Source organism: Podarcis bocagei (genome assembly GCF_964188305.1).
Source record: "Podarcis bocagei genome assembly, chromosome: 8".
Lineage (NCBI taxonomy): Eukaryota > Metazoa > Chordata > Lepidosauria > Squamata > Lacertidae > Podarcis > Podarcis bocagei.
The window spans coordinates 5,767,353-5,789,121 of NC_138133.1; the positions used below are offsets into that span (position 1 = coordinate 5,767,353).

The following is a 21,769-nucleotide window of genomic DNA, read 5'->3' on the forward strand; positions in this document are numbered from 1 at the left end:
ATGCTGACTTAGGGTGATGATCTCGGACCACAGGATGGCATATCATGTTTGAGTGGAGATGCTTATCATTCCTTCCTTCCTTCCCTCTTTCCTTCATAGTATGACTAAAATTGAATATGTAGCTATTTTAATGTTCTGTCTTAAAAAAATAGAAAAATAAACATAAAATAATTACATAGTAGATTCTTCAAGAAGTTTGAAAATGTTCTGGTTATTGGCAAAATTCTCATTATTATTAAACTCATCATCATCATCATCATCATCAACCTTTATAACGGTCCAGAGACCCAACAAATCGTTACAAAGCAATACACAATTCATACAGCCTACCTCCAGGTTAAACAAGCAAAATTCTCATTATTATTAAACTAAATATTAGGAAGTTTGTGGGGAGTTTTTTATGTGTTATCGGGAAGGAAATAGTGGATTGAACATCTTTTGTTGGCGGTCTGCCAACAGAGATAATTACATGGTGATTGATAATAGCCAGACATAAGTCTTGGTTCTCATATTAATTTTTGGGGAAAGAGTGAACAAGAGATTAATCTCTGGTGCTTTGAAAAAGCTGTTTTCTGTGTCAAGAGACCAAGAGGCAGTCAGCTCCTAGGAACTCGGATGGGGGTTAAGCGACTTGAGAGCTGAGGAATTTTCATCTTGCCCCAAAGCCATAAAAGAGCCGTGATGGGTATGGGATCTGCAAAAGCCTCCCTTTCTTAATTATTTTTGGGACAGTTATAATTTATAACCGAGGGAGATTTGTCCATCAGCTGGTGATAATTTACATTCAGTGTGTGAGCTGCTTTTTGGCTTCAAGAAGAAGGGACGTGAAATTGAATATTAAAGGGTTGAAGGCAGAACAAAAAAGCTGTTTTGTGGTTTGAGACAAGAAAGTTTTAAACGAGCAATGGAGCATTTGCAATGTATGATTAGAAATTATGACCAGTTGGAACAGTTGTGGTCAACAGTATGGATGTAGGTGAGTGTGCATGTGGCTAGTATTTCTACCTATAACATCTCCAGTCATGCTTCCATGCTGTAGTAACATAGGTGTCAAATGTCTATTGAGTCATAACAGCGTTAGATGCCCTCTCACCTCTTGGACTTGGAATGCTTTCCCATGGAAAGGCAATCTGGCAAGGACATACAGCTGCACACCCCTGTATTTGCTGCTTCATATACATTAATGCTGGATTGTGCCCAATGTGTCAAAAAGTTTGTTGCCAGTGCATATTCTGTAGTGAAAGATGAATACTAATTTTGAAAGAAACTTTTATGGCATTGTTTAGTGGACTGAATGCTTGATTTTCTGTCTTCTGGGGGAAAGCATTCAGCAAATTCAGTATAGCAGTTTTAGGAGTCCTGCTGATTTTGTAGAACAAGAAGCAGAAGAGCATCACGCTCTCCAAGAAAGATGACTGAAAACCATCTACCTCTGCTGTTTAACAGGTCATCACATGCTAGTTTTTTATAATGCTTGTTCTGAGCTTGACAACTGATGGTCACACATGAGCTCATAAGCTGTCATTGAAAGTTACCCACCTGCAGTAGTGACATGCATGGTGGTGGGAAGCTGGTGAATTCACCCCCACCCCCACGCACAGTTGCCTACCTGGATGGGGCAGCAGTGAGGCTGGAGACATGTGCTTTTAACTGTGGGAACATCTAGCACGGCTGCTGGTGCACCTGCACAGCCCCAACCACACAGTTGTGTCAGCCCAGCCCTGACCAGGTAAGTTCCAGCAACTTACCTGGGTGGCTCCACAGCTCCACCCCATTGCATGTGCCACCAATCTCTTCCTGTTTCTTTTTATCTATGTAATGAGATGTATAATAATTGGCTTTAATAGCATTCGTCTTGGCTTTATTGTCTTCTAGGCACAATGTGAGCAATAAATGAAGGTGGACATGGCCTTCTTTGCACTTTACAGTCATACTTGGTGTTTATAGAGCACTTTAGTGTAGAAAATGGTTGATATACATTCCCTTGTAACTCTTCAATAACCCAGAAAGATAGATCAGCAATATTTTCCTCATGTTGTGGATGAGATGGAGAGAGGATGCATTTAGATGTGGCAAGTATTGCATTAGTTTTCCTGACTAGAACGCTAGTGCTTCTATTCTGTTTTCCAGTGATCCTTTCACACTGCAGTACCAGTTGTGTTATGTGTTTATTTTTGACCAATATACAGTGGTGCCCCGCAAGACGAATGCCTCGCAAGACGGAAAACTCGCTAGACGAAAGAGTTTTCTGTTTTGGAGGTGCTTCGCAAAACGAATTTCCTATGGGCTTGCTTCGCAAGACGACAATGTCTTGCGAGTTCCTGCTGGTTTTTTTCCCTCACCCCCCTTTTTCTAAGCCACTAAGCCGCTTATCAGCTGATCCGATCAGCAGATAAGCCGCTAAAAGCCGCTAATAGGGCTAATAGCGCTAATCCGCTAATCCGTCAATGGGCTTGCTTCGCAAGACGAAAAAACCGCTAGACGAAGAGAATCACAGAACGGATTCCTTTCGTCTTGCGAGGCACCACTGTATCAGCATATCAATATATGAGCAATATATTGTGTTCCACTAAATTTCATTCACACCAGTGTGCGTGGAGTGATGCAACAATGAACATCATTGGATAACAATTCCACTATTCCACCCATAGCTGTGCATGTATTCATTCCCCCATGTATACGGCCCCAAATTTCATCACTTTACTCCTGCGATTTTTCGGTTTAAGGGAGCAGCAAATGGATTTTTTCTGCTATTAAATAACATGGAAATGAAGTGGCTTTAATGCCATGTGAAAACTTGAATATAATGCAGAAATTAATAGTTAGGAAAACGTCAGGGAAATGGAGGAAACTGCTGTGTGAACTCAACCAGAGAGAGAGGAGGAAGGGAGTCTTGCCCAAGGACAACTAAGAGCTCATGGTTGAAGTTTGGTTTGAACTGGGGCATTCCTGATATGCATCTCCTACCCAGTACAGCCTTATTTGAACAATCTCCTCAAGTGTAAGCAAAGAAAACATGATGGTGCAAAGTTCTAAATCATGTGTGGGGCCCCTACAAGTAGAGTAAGCTCCCCACCTCAGACCTTGGTCCTCAAATTCATGGAGGGATCTAGATTGTGTACAGATGAAATGCTGGACAGGAAAGGACTAAGAAGAACTGCATATTTCTCCTCAGGTGTTTGCTCATCTATGGACAGTGTATGCCCAAATAGGGCTTATGTGTTGTTGTTGTTTAGTCGTTTAGTCGTGTCCGACTCTTCGTGACCCCATGGACCAGAGCACACCAGGCACTTCCGTCTTCCACTGCCTCCCGCAGTTTGGTCAGACTCATGATTGTAGCTTCGAGAACACTGTCCAACCATCTTGTCCTCTGTCGTCCCCTTCTCCTTCTGCCCTCAATCTTTCCCAACATCAGGGTCTTTTCCAGGGAGTCTTCTCTTCTCATGAGGTGGCCAAAGTATTGGAGTCTCAGCTTCAGGATCTGTCCTTGCAGTGAGCACTCAGGGCTGATTTTCTGAAGAATGGATACGTTTGATCTTATTGCAGTAGGCCTTATGTAACATGTACCAAAAAATAAAAATTCAGTTTGAAGATGAACAGCCTAGAGATGTGAATGAACAAATAGGAGCTGAGAGGAGTGAAGTGCTAGATGTACTGGTGGTTTACTAGTGTTGTTTCTACATCAAGAAAAAATCTATTGAATATTCCCTTAGAAAAGCGAGCAGAAAACATTGCTGAGAAAGATCCATAACATTTATTCCAGAAATTCCAGTAATGGGGCAGGGCAGGAACCCTAAACACACTTGTCTTTCCTGCTCCTTTTCAATTTGATTACAGCAACAAAAGTCGTCACTCTTATTTATCCTTAGTGGGTAAATTCTAAGGAAAAAGAATAGTTATCCTAGCTATATCTGAAGTTTTTGCAGTTTGTACTTGATCCTCTGGGTGTCACTGTTGACCAGAACGGAGCAGAAATGTGAAATCCTGCCCAATTGAAGTTGCCTTTCCGTTAAACACAAACACAAAATATCTGAAGGAACAAGCTGCTTGTCAGTGTAAAGAAGAAATGGATGTACATTTTCCTTAGAATAGAGTTGGATACAGCATCATTTGAACCAGAATCTAAGGGTCTTTAGTCTTTATCCTGCTGCAAGGATGAAAGGAATTCAGAGGCTGTGGAATTGCAGAAAGGGAATCTTCCAGTGCCTTTTCATGATGTTTTCTTGGAAGGCAGTTTCTGGGCAGATCCACTACTCCATTCCAGAAGAGATGCACAAAGGCTCTTCCGTGGGGAATATTGCAAAGGACCTGGGAATGGATGGCAAGCAACTCCCAAACCATGGACTCCGAATTGTTACCCCTGTAGGTATGATTCAGTATTTTTCTTTGAATGCCAACAATGGCCATTTGCAGATATCTGAGAGAATAGATAGAGAGGAAATCTGCAGAGAGGCAGAGAAATGTATGTTAAAGTTTCAGGTTCTTGTTGAAAGCAAATTGAAGCTTTATGGAATTGAAGTGGAAATTACAGATATAAATGATAATGCTCCCCACTTCCCTCTATGGGAACAGGAGCTGGAAATCAGTGAGGCATCTATACCTGGATTCCAGATCCCTCTACCCAAAGCTCAAGATCCAGATTGGGGGATAAATTCAGTGCAGAGCTATCAACTCACAGGCAGTAGCAATTTTGCTTTGCATGTGCAAACAGAAGAAAATGGTGCCAGACTTGTTGAACTTGTGTTGGAAAAGTCACTGGACAGAGAGGAACAATCATCTTACGATCTGCTCCTCATAGCTACTGATGGAGGTGATCCTATCAGGTCTGGCACATTACAAATCCACATTGTTGTTATTGATGCAAATGACAATGCACCAGTTTTCAGCCAACCTCTCTATGAAGTGAGTATCAATGAGAATATTCCCAAGTGGTCCATACTTTTGACAGTGAGAGCAACTGATATGGATGAAGGAATCAATGGAGACATTAAATACTCTTTCCAAGAAATTACAAAGCGCGACTCCCAAATGTTTGTCTTAAATTCCACAACAGGGGAAATCATCCTTATTGGGAATCTTGATTATGAGGAATCATCTTTATATGCATTTGAGATACAAGCCAAAGATGGAGGAAGGCTGAGTGACAGATCAAAAGTTGTGATATCTGTTACAGATCTGAATGACAATGCACCTCAATTATCAGTTACCTTTGCCACCAACACCATACTTGAAAGTTCACCATCCCAAACGGTAATTGCCATTTTAAATGTCCAAGACCGAGATTCAGGAATCAATGGGGAAATCACATGTTCAATCCCTAGCAATCTCCCTTTCCAGCTAAAGAAGTCCATGGATAACTTTTACAGTTTGGTGACTGATGGTGCCCTTGACAGGGAACAGGTGTCAGTCTTCAATATTACTGTCACTGTTACTGACCATGGAGTCCCCCCTCTTTCTACAGTCACAGTTGTCACACTTCATGTTTTAGACACAAATGACAACCCACCCCTCTTTGAAAAAACAGACTATACTTTCTATTTTGTTGAGAATAACCAAAGAGGAGCCATGGTCTCTTCTATAAGAGCAAATGATCTTGACTGGGAAGAAAATGCCAGAATAACATATTCCATCACTGATGACCAAAGAAGTGACTCCCGCCTCTCCTCCTACCTTTCCATTAACTCTGAGACGGGGGTTATATATGCTCTGACCTCCTTTGATTATGAAGAGTTTCGAGACATTCGGTTCCGTGTAAAGGCTCAGGACGGAGGTTCTCCACCACTCAGTTCCAATGTCTCAGTGACTCTCTTCATCCTGGACCAGAATGACAATGCTCCCCAAATCCTGTACCCCTCCGCTCCCACTGATGGTTCCACAGGGATAGAGCTGGCCCCTCGCTCCTCTGAGCCAGGCTACCTGGTCACTAAGGTGGTGGCCGTGGATGCGGACTCTGGCCAGAATGCCTGGCTCTCCTACCAGCTGATCAAGGCCACCGAGCCAGGGCTCTTCACTCTGGGGCTCCACACAGGAGAGATCAGGACGGCCCGCTTCTTTCTGGAGAAAGATGCCCTCAAGCAAAGCCTGGTGGTTTTAGTCAAGGACAATGGGCAGCCACCTCTCTCTGCTTCAGCCACTCTGACTGTGGTGCTGGCTGACACCATCCCTGCAATCCTCTCAGACCTGAGCAGCATCTCAGCTCCTGTAGATCCTCCGTCTGACCTCACCTTCTACCTGGTCCTTGCAGTGGCTTTTGTCTCCTGCTTGTTCTTCACTTTCCTCCTTGTGTTACTGGCCATCAAGTTGCACAAGTGGAGAAATTCTCAGCTGCTTGAGACGGGGAGTGTGAATTTCAGTGGCGCTCCTATCTCACAGTTTGTGGGGATTGATGGAGTCCGAGCATTTCTGCACTCCTACTGCCAGGAGGTTTCTCTCACTACAGACTCTAGAAAGGCAAATTATTCCAATACTCTGAGCAGTAAAGAAGCTTGTGAGGCAAAGGATCCAATCCTACCTGGTGAAGATTTAAACTTGAACAATGAAGGCTTAATCGTAGTCCAGGTGAGCAAACAATTTTAGATAAGCAATGTTTATATTTTGTTAATATCAGAATATATTTCCCATTTGCCTCTGGTTTCTCATTATATTCAGAACTATGTCAGTCTTCTTTCTATTCCTTTCAGCCCGCCTTCTTTTAGTCATCACTGGGTATGTGATACTTCTGTGAAGTATCTTCTTTCAACAAATCTTCATATTGATGCATCAGATGATCTGTCTTTGTCTCTTATTTTGGACTGCTGGTGGAGGCTCACAAAACCTTGTGGACATCTATAAAAAACATAGTTCTATAGATATGAAAACTATCATGTATGGGAGATAGGGAGAAGGCTAGGCTGATAACTATCATCCTATTTTCATGTGGAGGTATATTTCTCTCCTCCCGCTTTGAACAAGCCTTCAGCATTTGTGTTCCTGTGAGATTGATTTAATGCATTCTTAATTGTTTTAATTTAGTATGTTGTATTTGGCTTTTATTTCATATTTTTATTACACTTTGAAATAGTTGGTGGTTTAAAAAATCTGTATCAATAAATAAGTATATAAATGTGAGCCCTCACCTGCCTTGCTACTGGTAAGTTTAGTTATGCCGCCTCAATGAAAACTAGGGCCAAGTATCCTATGACAAATAAGTGTTCATTCCCATCTTTCAACCAATAACCTCTTTCCACTACATACCCAACTGCCTACCAGTAAGCTGATACTGAGATTCTCATTGCTACAAGACTTCTTTTTAAAAAAGTAATAATGAATTTACTTAACTCTTTTATTGGCTGAGTTATTTTGGCTGTTGGTATATTTTAGCATGATAAAATGAGGAGATTCAATGGTGAGGGGACTCTGGGAAGAAATTTACAAACAATTGTATTGTAAGATTGGTTGCATGATGCTCGTTGTAATTTGCAACCTTCATCCGCTATTGAACTACAGCAGCAACACACAAATGCATTTTTTGGGGGGGGGGGGTATTTTCTACTTTAATGAGATTTCCAGTGTAAAGTAGGGGTAGAATTTCGAACCCCAGGGAAGGTGTCGTGTGTTCCCTTCTCCCTGTAATATGAATGAAAACAGCTTCAGCCAAAGGTGTGTTCCTCTAGGTAGTTCCACACTGCTACAATGGGTGCCACACTGGAATTGTGACTTCAAGTTTATTTACTCCTCTGTCACATGACTGTAAGCTGTTTTGATTCCAGTGCTCTTTGGTGACATGTCGCTTGTATTTTTCTATTAAAAATATGCTGTCATGGTTGGAGTTGTAAACACACTACAGTGGCAAGAATTGATGCATTTGGGGGACATTTTATGAGGCATGTGGGGGTTTTTTTGTTGTTGTTCCCGTAAGGAAAACAATGAATGGTAACTTGCTGAAATTTGGGGAAGTTGTTTCTGTGACCATTTCTGACAATGTCCTAGAAGGACTATCCTGTAGTTCTACTAATGTGTGAATTGGACAATGAAAAGTATGCTGGGAGGATGCTTGGATTCCCACAAAATTGTTTGACGTTTAAGAGCACGTGGGAATTATTTAGAGATTATTGGAACACCAGACAAAAATAGTGCAAACAATAGTTACTTTTCATTATTGTAAATGCAAGTGGTAAATCCTCTTGATCACATTAATAAAATGCACATCTATTTGTTTTGGGCTTTCAATGTTTTTTCTGTTACAAAAAGAAAATATTTAAAAGAATAATACACACACGTAGAGATTTTTGTACTATGGATATAAGGCACATTACAGATAATGTAATATATTGTACTCTTAATAGTTATTAAACATAATTTGTTTTATAAATAGTGCAACTTGTTTTAGTCCAGGTCCTAAGGGAAACCTTGTTGGCTCTTTCCATACAGAATAGGAAACATATTCAACAGTAGATCTTTACCTTTCCTATGATATATATAGTGTCGGCAGCAGAGAGCAGCAGCAAGTTAATTGTTTCAGAGGGCAATGAATTTAGCCAACATTCATCTTAGGTATCTTAAGGGCACATCGTCTATGCTGGTGCTGAAAGTTGCAATGAAAAGATTTTGTCCCATCCTTTCCAACATGAACGTAAGGAAAAGTGTGTTGCAGATCCTCCATTGTGAGGACTATGCATGCCATGGGCTTATTTGCCTTCTGAAAAAGGGGGACATTTCCTTAAAGAAGGCATCATACATAAAATACTTGTCTCACATGTCCCTTCTTGTGTATGATGTAGGGGGGAAATCAGCACCGTCTCCCACTCTGTGTTGCTGATTGTTTGTATGAAGAGAACTATGTATGGTAGAACAGCAATCATCATGGGATGACAGGTGTTCCATGAGGACAGAAGTGAATACACAGTGGTATAATTGATGTGGCCAGGCTCTGCCTGGCAGAAGTCTGGCTGTGAGGAGACTTTCCATCCCACCTTGAGCAAATATCCCACAATAGTCCATCCACCAACTATAGAGAATAGTTGTTTGCTGACAGCTCAAGTAAAATCCAGCTCGTGAGCTTTCCCTGGGAAATAGTATTCTGCCTAATTTTCACCAGGTTGCTTCTTTTTAAACCACAAATTGCTGAAGAGATGTCAAGAACTGAATTTAAGATTGGAAGACAGAGAAACAGAGAGAACTGAAACTGACAGGTCTGCACTTTCCTAATACATACTTTTTATGTTTTCAAAAAAAAAACCTATTGAGTTGTTCGGGTTGGGGATTTCAAGGAAAGCTAAAAAAAGAAAGTAAGAACGGCTTTTGAATTGAACCAACTGGATACTACCATTTGTCTACCTATGGAAACCTTTCCAATTTAGAAGATGTAGAAAATAAATATTCCTCACCCACAACTACTGCCCTCAAATTGTAGCAAAAACATATCATCTCTTCTTGACAGGAGAGTACTAGGTGATCACATTGAGCATCATATAAAAATATCTTGCAAAACAAATGCAGTAATGATTTCTTTTTCAAGCCCAGGGCATTGTAAAGTAGCACATGATATAACAAAATATAATTATATTTTAAAATATTACACTGGAAATTGCCTTAGCACCTCTCTAATCAGTAGTAGAGAAAGGCTCCGCCTGTTGAAGTAAACAATAGAGGGCTAAATGGAAAATAAATATGAACTAGTATAAGCCCCATCCCTATTTTCCTATTCACAAATATCTTTTGTTTAAATGTACTGGCTGAAAACACATCACTGTGTGGGTCAACCTAAAATTATCACAAGCTGAACCTCTGACGGGAATACGTATTAAAAATTCACTTGTGATAATTTCCTAATATTATTTAGATTTTTTTTAATGCACATTAAACATGGAAGAAAGAAATTTGGAACTCTGGGCTCATTGACCTGCATTCTGAAAAGAGCTCTTAATGGAATGAATAACTATGAGGTCTGATCAATAATCCATTGGGGGGGGGTACAACTTGAAAACAATGGTAAAGGGTTAAATTAAAAGCAGTTCTCTACATTAGAAATTATATACTATGTACCATTATTGAAATGGCAAATACAGTTCCCCATGTGGACTCAGAGTGTCACTGTTGGACAACGTGGGAGCAGCCATGGCTCAGCATTTCCGAGACTCTTGGAGCAGTCTCTCTCTCTCTTAACACTTCAGCCAAGCAGAAAGGAAAAGCTTTTATTTTAAAAGCTGCTCAAGAAAGGAAAGCTCTCCCAAAGATCCCAAAGTTTCCCAAAGATCAGCTCAAAAGAACAGTATTGGTACTATCTCACTTAAGTGTACTGGGAGTCTTGCAAACTATACTGAAAGAAGGAAGAAATCAGGAAATGCAATGGATGTGATGGAAGTAAAGCAGGCAGAGAGAACAAGGAAGATCACCAGGAGGCAAGTACTGTTTCTGTTCATATTCTGGTCTGTGTTCTGCTGCCAGGTAGTGTCTGAGAAGGTTCAGTATTCGGTTCCAGAGGAAGCAGAGCAGGGCTCCGTTGTGGGGAACCTTGTTAAAGATCTGGGGTTGGATGTCAGAGAGCTGTCAAAGCGCAAGCTTGGTATTTCTTCAGAAAAGCAATTCTTTGATCTGAATGAACAAAATGGCAACCTGTATGTGAATGAGAGAATAGACCGGGAAGAGATTTGTGGTAAATCATCTACTTGTGTCCTCAAATTAGAAGTTGTGGCACACAATCCTTTGAATATTTTCCACGTAAATATTTTTATCCAGGACATCAATGATAATGCTCCACATTTCCAGAATGAAAATATTGAGCTTAAATTTAGTGAATCTACTCTGCCTGGAACTCAATTTGCTCTTGGAAATGCTGAAGATGATGATATCGGAATGAACTCTCTCCAGAATTATCAGCTGAGCTCAACTCTGTATTTCAAACTAGAAATTAAAGCTGGCAGTGATGGTGGCAAATATGCAGAATTAATATTGCAGAAACAACTGGACAGGGAAAAAGAACATGTGCATCACATGGTCCTTACAGCCATGGATGGCGGAGAACCTCCAAAAACCGGAACAGCCAAAATATTGGTAACAGTTATTGATATTAATGACAATGTCCCTGTTTTCACCCAGACAATCTATAAAGTGAGCCTGAAAGAGAGTGCACCCAAAGGAACCTCTGTGCTTCAAGTCAAAGCATCTGACAGTGATGAAGGGTCATATGCTGAGATCACTTACACTTTCAGTGACATCCCAAAAACAGCCAAGCAGAAGTTTCATCTGGATCCCAGAGACGGAACAGTTACACTCATAGAAAGTGTTGATTTTGAAGAGAGTCAATATTATGTGATGATAATTCAGGCAAGTGATGGAGGAGGATTGGCGGCACATTGCAATGTGGAGATTGAGGTTCTTGATGAGAATGACAATGCTCCAGATGTGATCCTTACATCCGTGTCCAGCCCAGTTCCAGAAGATGTCACATCTGGAGCTGTGATTGCTCTCATTAAAGTTCAGGACAGGGATTCTGGGGATAATGGAGAAGTCACCTGTCACCTGAAGGAACTTGTACCATTCCTGATAGTCTCATCTTCAGATAATTACTTCAAGCTCCTGATAGATGGTGCCCTTGACAGAGAAAGGACTCCCGAGTATAATATTACAATCACAGCCACAGACAAAGGCACACCTCCACTCTCCACACACAAAACCGTATCAATACAGATCTCAGATATCAATGATAACCCACCAGCCTTTGAAAAATCTTCCTATACTGCCTACGTTCCAGAGAACAACCCATCTGGAGCTTCAATTTTCCACATCAAGGCCTCTGACCCAGATCTGGATCGCAATGCCAGAATCACTTACTCCATCCTTCACAGCAACATCAAGGACCTGCCTCTGTCCTCCTATGTCTCCATTAACTCTGAGACTGGGATCATCTATGCCCAACGCTCCTTTGACTATGAGCAATTCAGGGAGTTTCAGATTCAAGTGAAGGCCCAAGATGGAGGTTCTCCACCACTCAATAGCAGTGCCACAGTGACAGTATGTGTTTTGGATCGAAATGATAACGCTCCGCAGATCCTGTACCCCTCACAATCAACAGAGGGCTCTCCTTTCTTTGAGATGGTGCCTCGGTCAGCTGAGTCGGGTTATCTGGTGACGAAGGTGGTGGCTGTGGACTCTGATTCTGGACACAATGCCTGGCTCTCCTTCCATCTCCTGCAGGCCACAGAGCCCTCACTCTTCAGCATTGGCTCCCACACAGGAGAGGTGCAAACAGTCCGAGCATTACTTGAGAGAGATGCAGTGAAGCAGAGGCTGGTCATCCTGGTGAAGGACAATGGGCATCCTCCTCTCTCAGCCACCACAACTTTGAGCCTGGTGTTTGCTGAGAACTTCCAGGAGGCTCTTCCAGAAATGAACTCCCAACCAAGTGACTCAGAGTATCAGTATGATCTACAGTTTTATTTGGTATTGGCCTTGACCTTGGTGTCCTTTTTGTTCCTGGTGACGGTGATACTGACCATTCTGATGAAGCTTCGAAGGTCAAGGAACCCCACTTTCCTTCAGTGCTTTATTCCTGACCCCCATTCAAAGGCTGGTGCCATATTCCCACCCAATTATGAGGACGGAACTTTGCCTTATTCCTACCAGGTCTGTCTGTCCTCTGAATCCAGGAGGAATGAGCTGACATTCCTGCAGCCCACTGTCCAAATAGCAGAGAACATCCTTTGCAATGGCAGCTCTGACATTTCTTTGATGGTCAGTGGAGGCAATTTAATTTCTGAAAAGGAAAATGACAGCACGGTGAGTTATATTGCATGTTCCTTATAGGGAATTAGGTGTGTTATCACTTGTTTGAGAGTTTAATTGTAAACAGTGGATGTTATCAAACTGGCACCCCAGACAATTCAGGCCATGTCATCAGGGAAGTAGGTAGGGAGTATTACTGAGCTGCTACTGCTGCAGATCAAGGTAATGTAATGGGCCTTCTAGCAGTTGTTGAAGGGCAAAATTGCAAGTTGGGGGGAACCTCAGTCAGAATTATCCAGATGCACATTTGCATGCTGACTTAGGGTGACAATCTTGGATCACAGGATGGCATAGCATATTTGAGTGGAGACAGTGCTTATCCTTCCTTCCTTCCTTCCTTCCTTCCTTCCTTCCTTCCTTCCTTCCTTCGTAGTATGACTAAAATTTAATATGTAGCTATTTTAATGTTATGTCTTAAAAAACAACAGAAAAACAGACATCAAAAAATATTACATTGTATATTCTTCAAGAAGTTTGAAAATTTTCTGTTTATTGGCAAACGTCTCCTTATTATTAAGGTAAATATTAGGAAGTTTGTGGGGAGTTTTTTATGTGTTGTGGGGAAGGAAATAGTGCATTGAATATCTTTTGTTGGCGGTCTGCCAACAGAGATAATTACATGGTGATTGATGATAGCCAGACATAAGTCTTGGTTCTCATATTAATTTTGGGGAAAAGAGTGAACAAGAGATTAATCTCTGGTGCTTTGAAAAAGCTGTTTTCTGGGTTCAAGAGACCAAGAAGCAGTCAGCTCCTAGGAACTCGGATGGGGATTAAGCGACTTGAGAACTGAGGAATTTACATCTTGCCCCAAAGCCATGAAAGAGCCGTGATGGGTATGGGATCTGCAAAAGCCTCCCTTTCTTAATTATTTTTGGGACAGTTATAATTTATAACCGAGGGAGATTTGTCCATCAGCTGGTGATAATTTACATCCAATGTGTGAGCTGCTTTTTGGCTTCAAGAAGAAGGGAAGTGAAATTGAACATTAAAGGGTTGAAGGCAGAACAAAATGCCTATTTTGTGGTTTGAGACAAGAAAGTTTTATACGAACAATGTATTTTTCAGATTGAGCGTATATAAAGTTCTACATTGTTAAACTGTTATATTATTAAAAATGAATAAAAATAATATTTAAAAATGACAACCATAATTTAAAGCACACAGAAAGTTTAAATCACAACAGAATAGATTAAAACAAATTAAAACTCATACACAGTTGGGTCTGATTGGAAAAGCACAGTGTATGATATGGTGAAGCATTGATGGAAGCTGTCAGTTGTAAAACACTCCTCAGGTCCTGTGACTGGTTATTCCTGGTTGCAGAATGAATAGAGCTCATGCACATCCTTTGTTTGATCAATGAGTGGAGCAGGTAGTCTGTCTCTCATGGAATCATAGAGTTGCAAGGGACCCAAGGGTCATCTGGTCCAACCCCCTGCAATGCAGGAATCCCAGCTAGAGCATCCATGGCAGATGGCCATACAACCTCTGCTAAAAAAACTCCAAGGAAGGAGAGTCCACAACTTCCCAAAAGAGACTGTCACAATATACTGTATCATAAAAGATTAATGAAGCACTCCTAAATTCTCCAACATGTTACCTCATCCTTTCTAAAACAACTTAGCACAAGATTGTTCAAGATAATGCTTGTTCTCATATCAGTTCATCTGTTCACCAAGATCTTCAGTGGAGGCATTCCTGGTGGTCTCATTACCTGTATCAGTACATGTTCTGGAATCATGAGGATGGCATTCTCTGTGGTGGAACAGTCTGCCCTTTTGAATTCAATAGTAACGTACAGTGCAGTGTTTTCATCAACATTTAAAGACGTATCTATGTGACCAAGAATTTGCTGGCCATCGGTGTCCAACTCCACTAAGTTGCTGACAACAGTATTATATACTGTACTTTATTGTGCATATTATTGCATTGAACTGGTGCTTATATGGTCTTAAATTAATATTATACACAACCTAGGTACTCTTTGAGTGTGGGACAGGGACTATATAATTATTATAAATAAATAAATAAATAAATAAATAAATAAATAAATAAATAAATAAATAAATAAATAAAATGTATCAATCCCCCATCTCCAAAAACCATATACTAGAAAGACAAAACACAGGAAATGAGCAATAGGGAAAAACAGTGGTCCCTGTACTGACCTATATACCGACCCAAATATGTGTGCATCATGAACCCAAAATCTCCTTCCCCCTTTGCTTAACAGTCAGAACAGCTAAGAGCATTTGCAATGTATGATTAGAAATTATGACCAGGTGGAACAGTTGTGGTCAACAGTATGGATGTAGGTGAGTGTGCATGTGGCTAGTATTTCTACCTATAACATCTCCAGTCATGCTTCCATGCTGTAGTAACATAGGTGACAAATGTCTATTGAGTCATAACAGCGTTAGGTGCCCTCTCACCTCTTGGACTTGGAATGCTTTCCCATGGAAAGGCAATCTGGCAAGGACATACAGCTGCACACCCCTGTATTTGCTGCTTCATATACATTAATGCTGGATCATGCCTAATGTGTTGAAAAGTTTGTTGCCAGTGCATATTCTGTAGTGAAAGATGAATACTAATTTTGAAAGAAACTTTTATGGCATTGTTTAGTGGACTGAATGCTTGATTTTCTGTCTTCTGGGGGAAAGCATTCAGCAAATTCAGTATAGCAGTTTTAGGAGTCCTGCTGATTTTGTAGAACAAGAAGCAGAAGGGCATCAAGATCTCCAAGAAAGATGACTGAGAACCATCTACCTCTGCTTGTCATACATGAGCTCATAAGCTGCCATTGAAAGTTATCCTCCTGCAGTAGTGACATGCATGGTTGTGGGAAGCTGGTGAATTCACCCACCCCCACGCACAGTTGCCTACCTGGATGGGGCAGCAGTGAGGCTGGAGTCATGTGCTTTTAACTGTGGAAACATCTAGCACGGCTGCTGGTGCACCTGCACAGCGCCAACCACACAGTTGTGTCAGCCCAGCCCTGACCAGGTAAGCCCCAGCAACAACGCTAGTGTTGGAGGGTGGCTCCAAGCTCCTCCCCATTGCGTGTGCCACCAATCTCTTCCTGCCTCTTTTTATCTCTGTAATGTGATGTGGTGTAGTGATAATAATTAGCTTTAATAGCATTCGTCTTGGCTTTATTTTCTTCTAGGCACAATGTGAGCAATAAATTAAGGAGGACATGGCCTTCTTTGCACTGTACAGTCGTACTTGGTGTTTATAGAGCACTTTAGTGTAGAACATGGTTGATATACATTCCCTTGTAACTCTTCAATAACCCAGAAAGATAGATCAGCATTATTTTCCTCATGTTGTGGATGAGATGGAGAGAGCATACATTTAGATGTGGCAACTATTGCATTAGTTTTCCTGACTAGAACGCTAGTGCTTCTATTCTGTTTTCCAATGATCCTTTCACACTGCAGTACCAGTTGTGTTATGTGTTTATTTTTGACCAATATATCAGCATATCAATATATGAGCAATATATCATGTTCCACTAAATTTCATTCACACCAGTGTGCGTGGAGTGATGCAACAATGAACATCATTGGATAACAATGCGACTATTCCACCCATAGCTGTGCATGTATTTATTCCCCCATGTATACGGCCCCAAATTTCATCACTTTTCTCCTGCGATTTTCCGGTTTAAGGGAGCATCAAATGGATTTGTTTCTGCAATTAAATAACATGGAAATGAAGTGGCTTTCATGCCATGTGAAAACTTGAATATGATGCAGAAATTAATAGTTAGGGAAACATCAGGGAAATGGAGGAAACTGCTGTGTGAACTCAACCAGAGAGAGAGGAGGAAGGGAGTCTTGCCCAAGGACAACTAAGAGCTCATGGTTGAAGTTTGATTTGAACTGGGGCATTCATGATGTGCATCTCCTACCCAGTACAGCCTTATTTGAACAATCTCCTCAAGTGTAAGCAAAGAAAATATGATGGTGCAAAATTCTATATGATGTGTGGGGCCCCTACAAGTAGAGTAAGCTCCCCACCTCACACCTTGGTCCTCAAATTCATGGAGGGATCTAGATTGTGTACAGATGAAATGCTGGACAGGAAAGGACTAAGAAGCACTCCATATTTCTCCTCAGGTGTTTGCTCATGTACGGACAGTGTATGCCCAAGTAGGGCTTATGTAACACGTACCTAAAAATAAAAATTCAGTTTGAAGATGAACAGCCTAGAGATGTGAATGAACAAATAGGAGCTGAGAGGAGTGAAGTGCCAGAGCTCACAAGGATGTACTGGTGGTTTACTGTGATCACCAATAGGAATGCTGTGATCATCAATAGTCAGCATGGATTTCTGAAAAATAAGTCATGTCAGACTAACCTGATCTCGTTTTTTGACAGAATTACAAGCCTGGTAGATGAAGGGAACTCAGTGGATATAGCCTACCTTGATTTCAGTAAGGCATTTGACAAGGTGCCCCATGATATTCTTGTAAAGAAGCTGGTAAAATGCGGTCTTGACTATGCTACCACTCAGTGGATTTGTAACTGGCTGACTGACCGAACCCAAAGGGTGCTCATCAATGGTTCCTCTTCATCCTGGAGAAGAGTGACTAGTGGGGTGGCACAGGGTTCTGTCTTGGACCCGGTCTTATTCAACATCTTTATCAACGACTTGGATGATGGACTCAAGGGCATCCTGATCAAATTTGCAGATGACACCAAACTGGGAGGGGTGGCTAACACCCCAGAGGACAGGATCACACTTCAAAACGACCTTGACAGATTAGAAAACTGGGCCAAAACAAACAAGATGAATCTTAACAGGGAGAAATGTAAAGTATTGCACTTGGGCAAAAAAAATGAGAGGCACAAATACAAGATGGGTGACACCTGGCTTGAGAGCAGTACATGTGAAAAGGATCTAGGAGTCTTGGTTGACCACAAACTTGACATGAGCCAACAGTGTGACGCGGCAGCTAAAAAAGCCAATGCAATTCTGGGCCTCATCAATAGGAGTATAGCATCTAGATCAAGGGAAGTAATAGTGCCACTGTATTCTGCTCTGGTCAGACCTCACCTGGAGTACTGTGTCCAGTTCTGGGCACCACAATTCAAGAAGGACACTGACAAACTGGAACGTGTCCAGAGGAGGGCAACCAAAATGGTCAAAGGCCTGGAAACGATGCCTTATGAGGAACGGCTAAGGGAGCTGGGCATGTTTAGCCTGGAAAAGAGGAGGTTAAGGGGTGATATGATAGCCATGTTCAAATATATAAAAGGATGTCATATAGAGGAGGGAGAAAGGTTGTTTTCTGCTGCTCCAGAGAAGCGGACACGGAGCAATGGATCCAAACTACAAGAAAGAAGATTCCACCTAAACATTAGGAAGAACTTCCTGACAGTAAGAGCTGTTTGACAGTGGAATTTGCTGCCAAGGAGTGTGGTGGAGTCTCCTACTTTGGAGGTCTTTAAGCAGAGGCTTGACAACCATATGTCAGGAGTGCTCTGATGGTGTTTCCTGCTTGGCAGGGGGTTGGACTCGATGGCCCTTGGGGTCTCTTCCAACTCTATGATTCTATGATTCTATGATTCTACTAGTGTTTCTCCATCAAGAAAAAATATATTGAATGTTCCCTTAGAAAAGCCAGCCGAAAACATTGCTGAGAAAGATCCATAACATTTATTCCAGAATTTCCAGTAATGGGGTAGGGCAGGAACCCTAAACACACTAGTCTTTCCTGCTCCTTTTCAATTTGATTACAGCAACAAAAATTGTCACTCTTTTTTATCCTTAGTGGGTAAATTCTAAGGGAAAACAATAAAGTTATTCTAGCTATAGCTGCATATAATAGCAGTGGTACAGTGAAATGGTGTCTATTTAATTTTCAAAAGTGAAGTTTTTGCACTTTGGGCTTGATCCTCTGGGTGTCACTGTTCACCAGAATGGAGGAGAAATGAGAAATCCTGCCCAATTGAAGTTGCCGTTCCGTTAAACACAAACACAAAATATCTGAAGGAACAAGCTGCTTGTCAGTGCAAAGAAGAAATGGAAGTGCATTTTCCTTAGAATAGAGTTGGATACAGTATCATTTGAACGAAAATCTAAGGGTCTTTAACCTGCTGCAAGGATGGAAGGAATTCAGAGGCTGTGGAACTGCAGAAAGGGAATATTCCAGTGCCTTTTCATGATGTTTTCTTGGAAGGCAGTTTCTGGGCAGATCCACTACTCCATTCCAGAAGAGATGCACAAAGGCTCTTCCGTGGGGAATGTTGCAAAGGACCTGGGAATGGATGGCAAGCAGCTCCCAAACCATGGACTCCGCATTGTTTCTCCTGTAGGTATGATTCAGTACTTTTCTTTGAATGCCAACAATGGCCATTTGCAAATATCTGAGAGAATAGATAGAGAGAAAATCTGCAGAGAGGCAGAGAAATGTATGTTAAAGTTTCAGGTTCTTGTTGAAAGCAAATTGAAGCTTTATGGAATTGAAGTGGAAATTACAGATATAAATGATAATGCTCCCCACTTCCCTCTATGGGAACAGGAGCTGAAAATCAGTGAGGCATCTATGCCTGGATTCCAGATCCCTCTACCCAAAGCTCAAGATCCAGATTGGGGGATAAATTCCGTGCAGAGCTATCAACTCACAGGCAGTAGCCATTTTGCTTTGCATGTGCAAACAGAAGAAAATGGCGCCAGACTTGTTGAACTTGTGTTGGAAAAGTCACTGGACAGAGAGGAACAATCAGCTTACGATCTGCTCCTCATAGCTACTGATGGAGGTGATCCTATCAGGTCTGGCACATTACAAATCCACATTGTTGTTATTGATGCAAATGACAATGCACCAGTTTTCAGCCAACCTCTCTATGAAGTGAGTGTGAATGAGAATATTCCCAAGTGGTCCACACTTTTGACAGTGAGGGCAACTGATATGGATGAAGGAATCAATGGAGACATTAAATACTCTTTCCAAGAAATTACAAAGAAGGACTCCCAAATGTTTCTGTTAAATTCCACAACAGGTGAAATCATCCTTATTGGGAATCTTGATTATGAGGAATCATCTTTATATGCATTTGAGATACAAGCCAAAGATGGAGGAGGCCTGAGTGACAGATCAAAAGTTGTGATATCAGTTACAGATCTGAATGACAATGCACCTGAATTATCAGTTACCTTTGCCACCAACACCATACTTGAAAGTTCACCATCCCAAACGGTAATTGCCATTTTAAATGTCCAAGACCGAGATTCAGGAATCAATGGGGAAATCACATGTTCAATCCCTAGCAATCTCCCTTTCCAGCTAAAGAAGTCCATGGATAACTTTTACAGTTTGGTGACTGATGGTGCCCTTGACAGGGAACAGGTGTCTGTCTTCAACATTACTGTCACTGTTACTGACCATGGAGTCCCCCCTCTTTCTACAGTCACAGTTGTCACACTTCATGTTTTAGACACAAATGACAACCCACCCCTCTTTGAAAAAACAGACTATACTTTCTATTTTGTTGAGAATAACCAAAGAGGAGCCATGGTCTCTTCTATAAGAGCAAATGATCTTGACTGGGAAGAAAATGCCAGAATAACATATTCCATCACTGATGACCAAAGAAGTGACTCCCGCCTCTCCTCCTACCTTTCCATTAACTCTGAGACGGGGGTTATATATGCTCTGACCTCCTTTGATTATGAAGAGTTTCGAGACATTCAGTTCCGTGTAAAGGCCCAGGACGGAGGTTCTCCACCACTCAGCTCCAGCATTTCAGTGACTCTCTTCATCCTGGACCAGAATGACAATGCTCCCCAAATTCTGTACCCTTCCCCTCCCACTGACGGCTCCACAGGGATAGAGCTGGCCCCTCGCTCCTCTGAGCCAGGCTACCTGGTCACTAAGGTGGTGGCCGTGGATGCGGACTCTGGCCAGAATGCCTGGCTCTCCTACCAGCTGATCAAGGCCACCGAGCCAGGGCTCTTCACTCTGGGGCTCCACACGGGAGAGATCAGGACGGCCCGCTTCTTTCTGGAGAAAGATGCCCTCAAGCAAAGCCTGGTGGTTTTAGTCAAGGACAATGGGCAGCCACCTCTCTCTGCTTCAGCCACTCTGACTGTGGTGCTGGCTGACACCATCCCTGCAATCCTCTCAGACCTGAGCAGCATCTCAGCTCCTGTAGATCCTCCGTCTGACCTCACCTTCTACCTGGTCCTTGCAGTGGCTTTTGTCTCCTGCTTGTTCCTCATCTTCCTCCTTGTGTTACTGGCCATCAAGTTGCACAGGTGGAGAAATTCTCAGCTGCTTGAGTCAGGGAGTGTGAATTTCAGTGGTGCTCCTATCTCACAGTTTGTGGGGATTGACGGAGTCCGAGCATTTCTGCACTCCTACTGCCAGGAGGTTTCTCTCACTACAGACTCTAGAAAGGCAAATTATTCCAATACTCTGAGCAGTAAAGAAGCTTGTGAGGCAAAGGATCCAATCCTACCTGGTGAAGATTTAAACTTGAACAATGAAGGCTTAATCGTAGTCCAGGTGAGCAAACAATATTAGATTAACGTAATTTTTTGTTTTCTTAATATTAGAATATATTTTCCGTCTGCCTCTGCTTTCTCATTATATTCAGAACTATGTCAGTCTTCTTTCTATTACTTTCAGCTCCCCCTTCTTTTAGTTATTATTTTATATGTCGTGCTTCTGTGAAGTATCTTCTTTCAACAAATCTTCATCTTGATGCATCAGATAATCTTTCTTGGTCTCTTACTTTGGACTGCTGGTGGAGGCTTACAGAATCTTGTGCACATCTATAAAAAAACCATAGTTCACTACATATTGAAACTATCATGTATAGGAGATGTATAGGAGAAGGCTAGGCTTATCCTATTTTCATGTGCGGTAGGTGAGTTCCTGTGAGATTGATTCTAAATTGTTTTAGCTTTGAATGTTGTATTTGGATTTTATTTCATATTTTTATTACACTTCCAAATAGTGGGTGGTTTAAAAAATCTATATCAATAAATA

At 41.6% G+C, this 21,769-nt stretch overlaps 2 protein-coding genes and 1 pseudogene across 3 annotated transcripts in view; all 3 read left to right on the forward strand.

The window, feature by feature from the left end:
* The window catches only part of LOC308593577 (uncharacterized protein), a 29,858-nt gene extending 21,761 nt beyond the window's left edge, over window positions 1-8,097 (forward strand). The window contains exon 4 of the mRNA XM_081206039.1: window positions 4,093-8,097. Coding sequence (XP_081062165.1) covers window positions 4,093-6,576 — 2,484 coding nt within the window. The 3' untranslated portion in view covers window positions 6,577-8,097. The remainder of the gene's footprint in view (window positions 1-4,092) is intronic.
* A 1,688-nt stretch (window positions 8,098-9,785) lies between these two features.
* LOC308593716 (protocadherin gamma-B4 pseudogene) lies at window positions 9,786-12,783 on the forward strand (annotated as a pseudogene). Its single transcript has one exon. The product of its transcript is annotated as a protocadherin gamma-B4 pseudogene (transcript).
* A 5,797-nt stretch (window positions 12,784-18,580) lies between these two features.
* Window positions 18,581-21,170, forward strand: LOC308593738 (protocadherin gamma-A6-like). Its single transcript, XM_081206345.1, is given in 2 exon segments — window positions 18,581-21,059; window positions 21,062-21,170. Coding segments are annotated over 2 exon segments (2,229 nt in total). The 5' UTR covers window positions 18,581-18,880; the 3' UTR covers window positions 21,112-21,170.
* The last annotated feature ends 599 nt before the right edge of the window (window positions 21,171-21,769 follow it).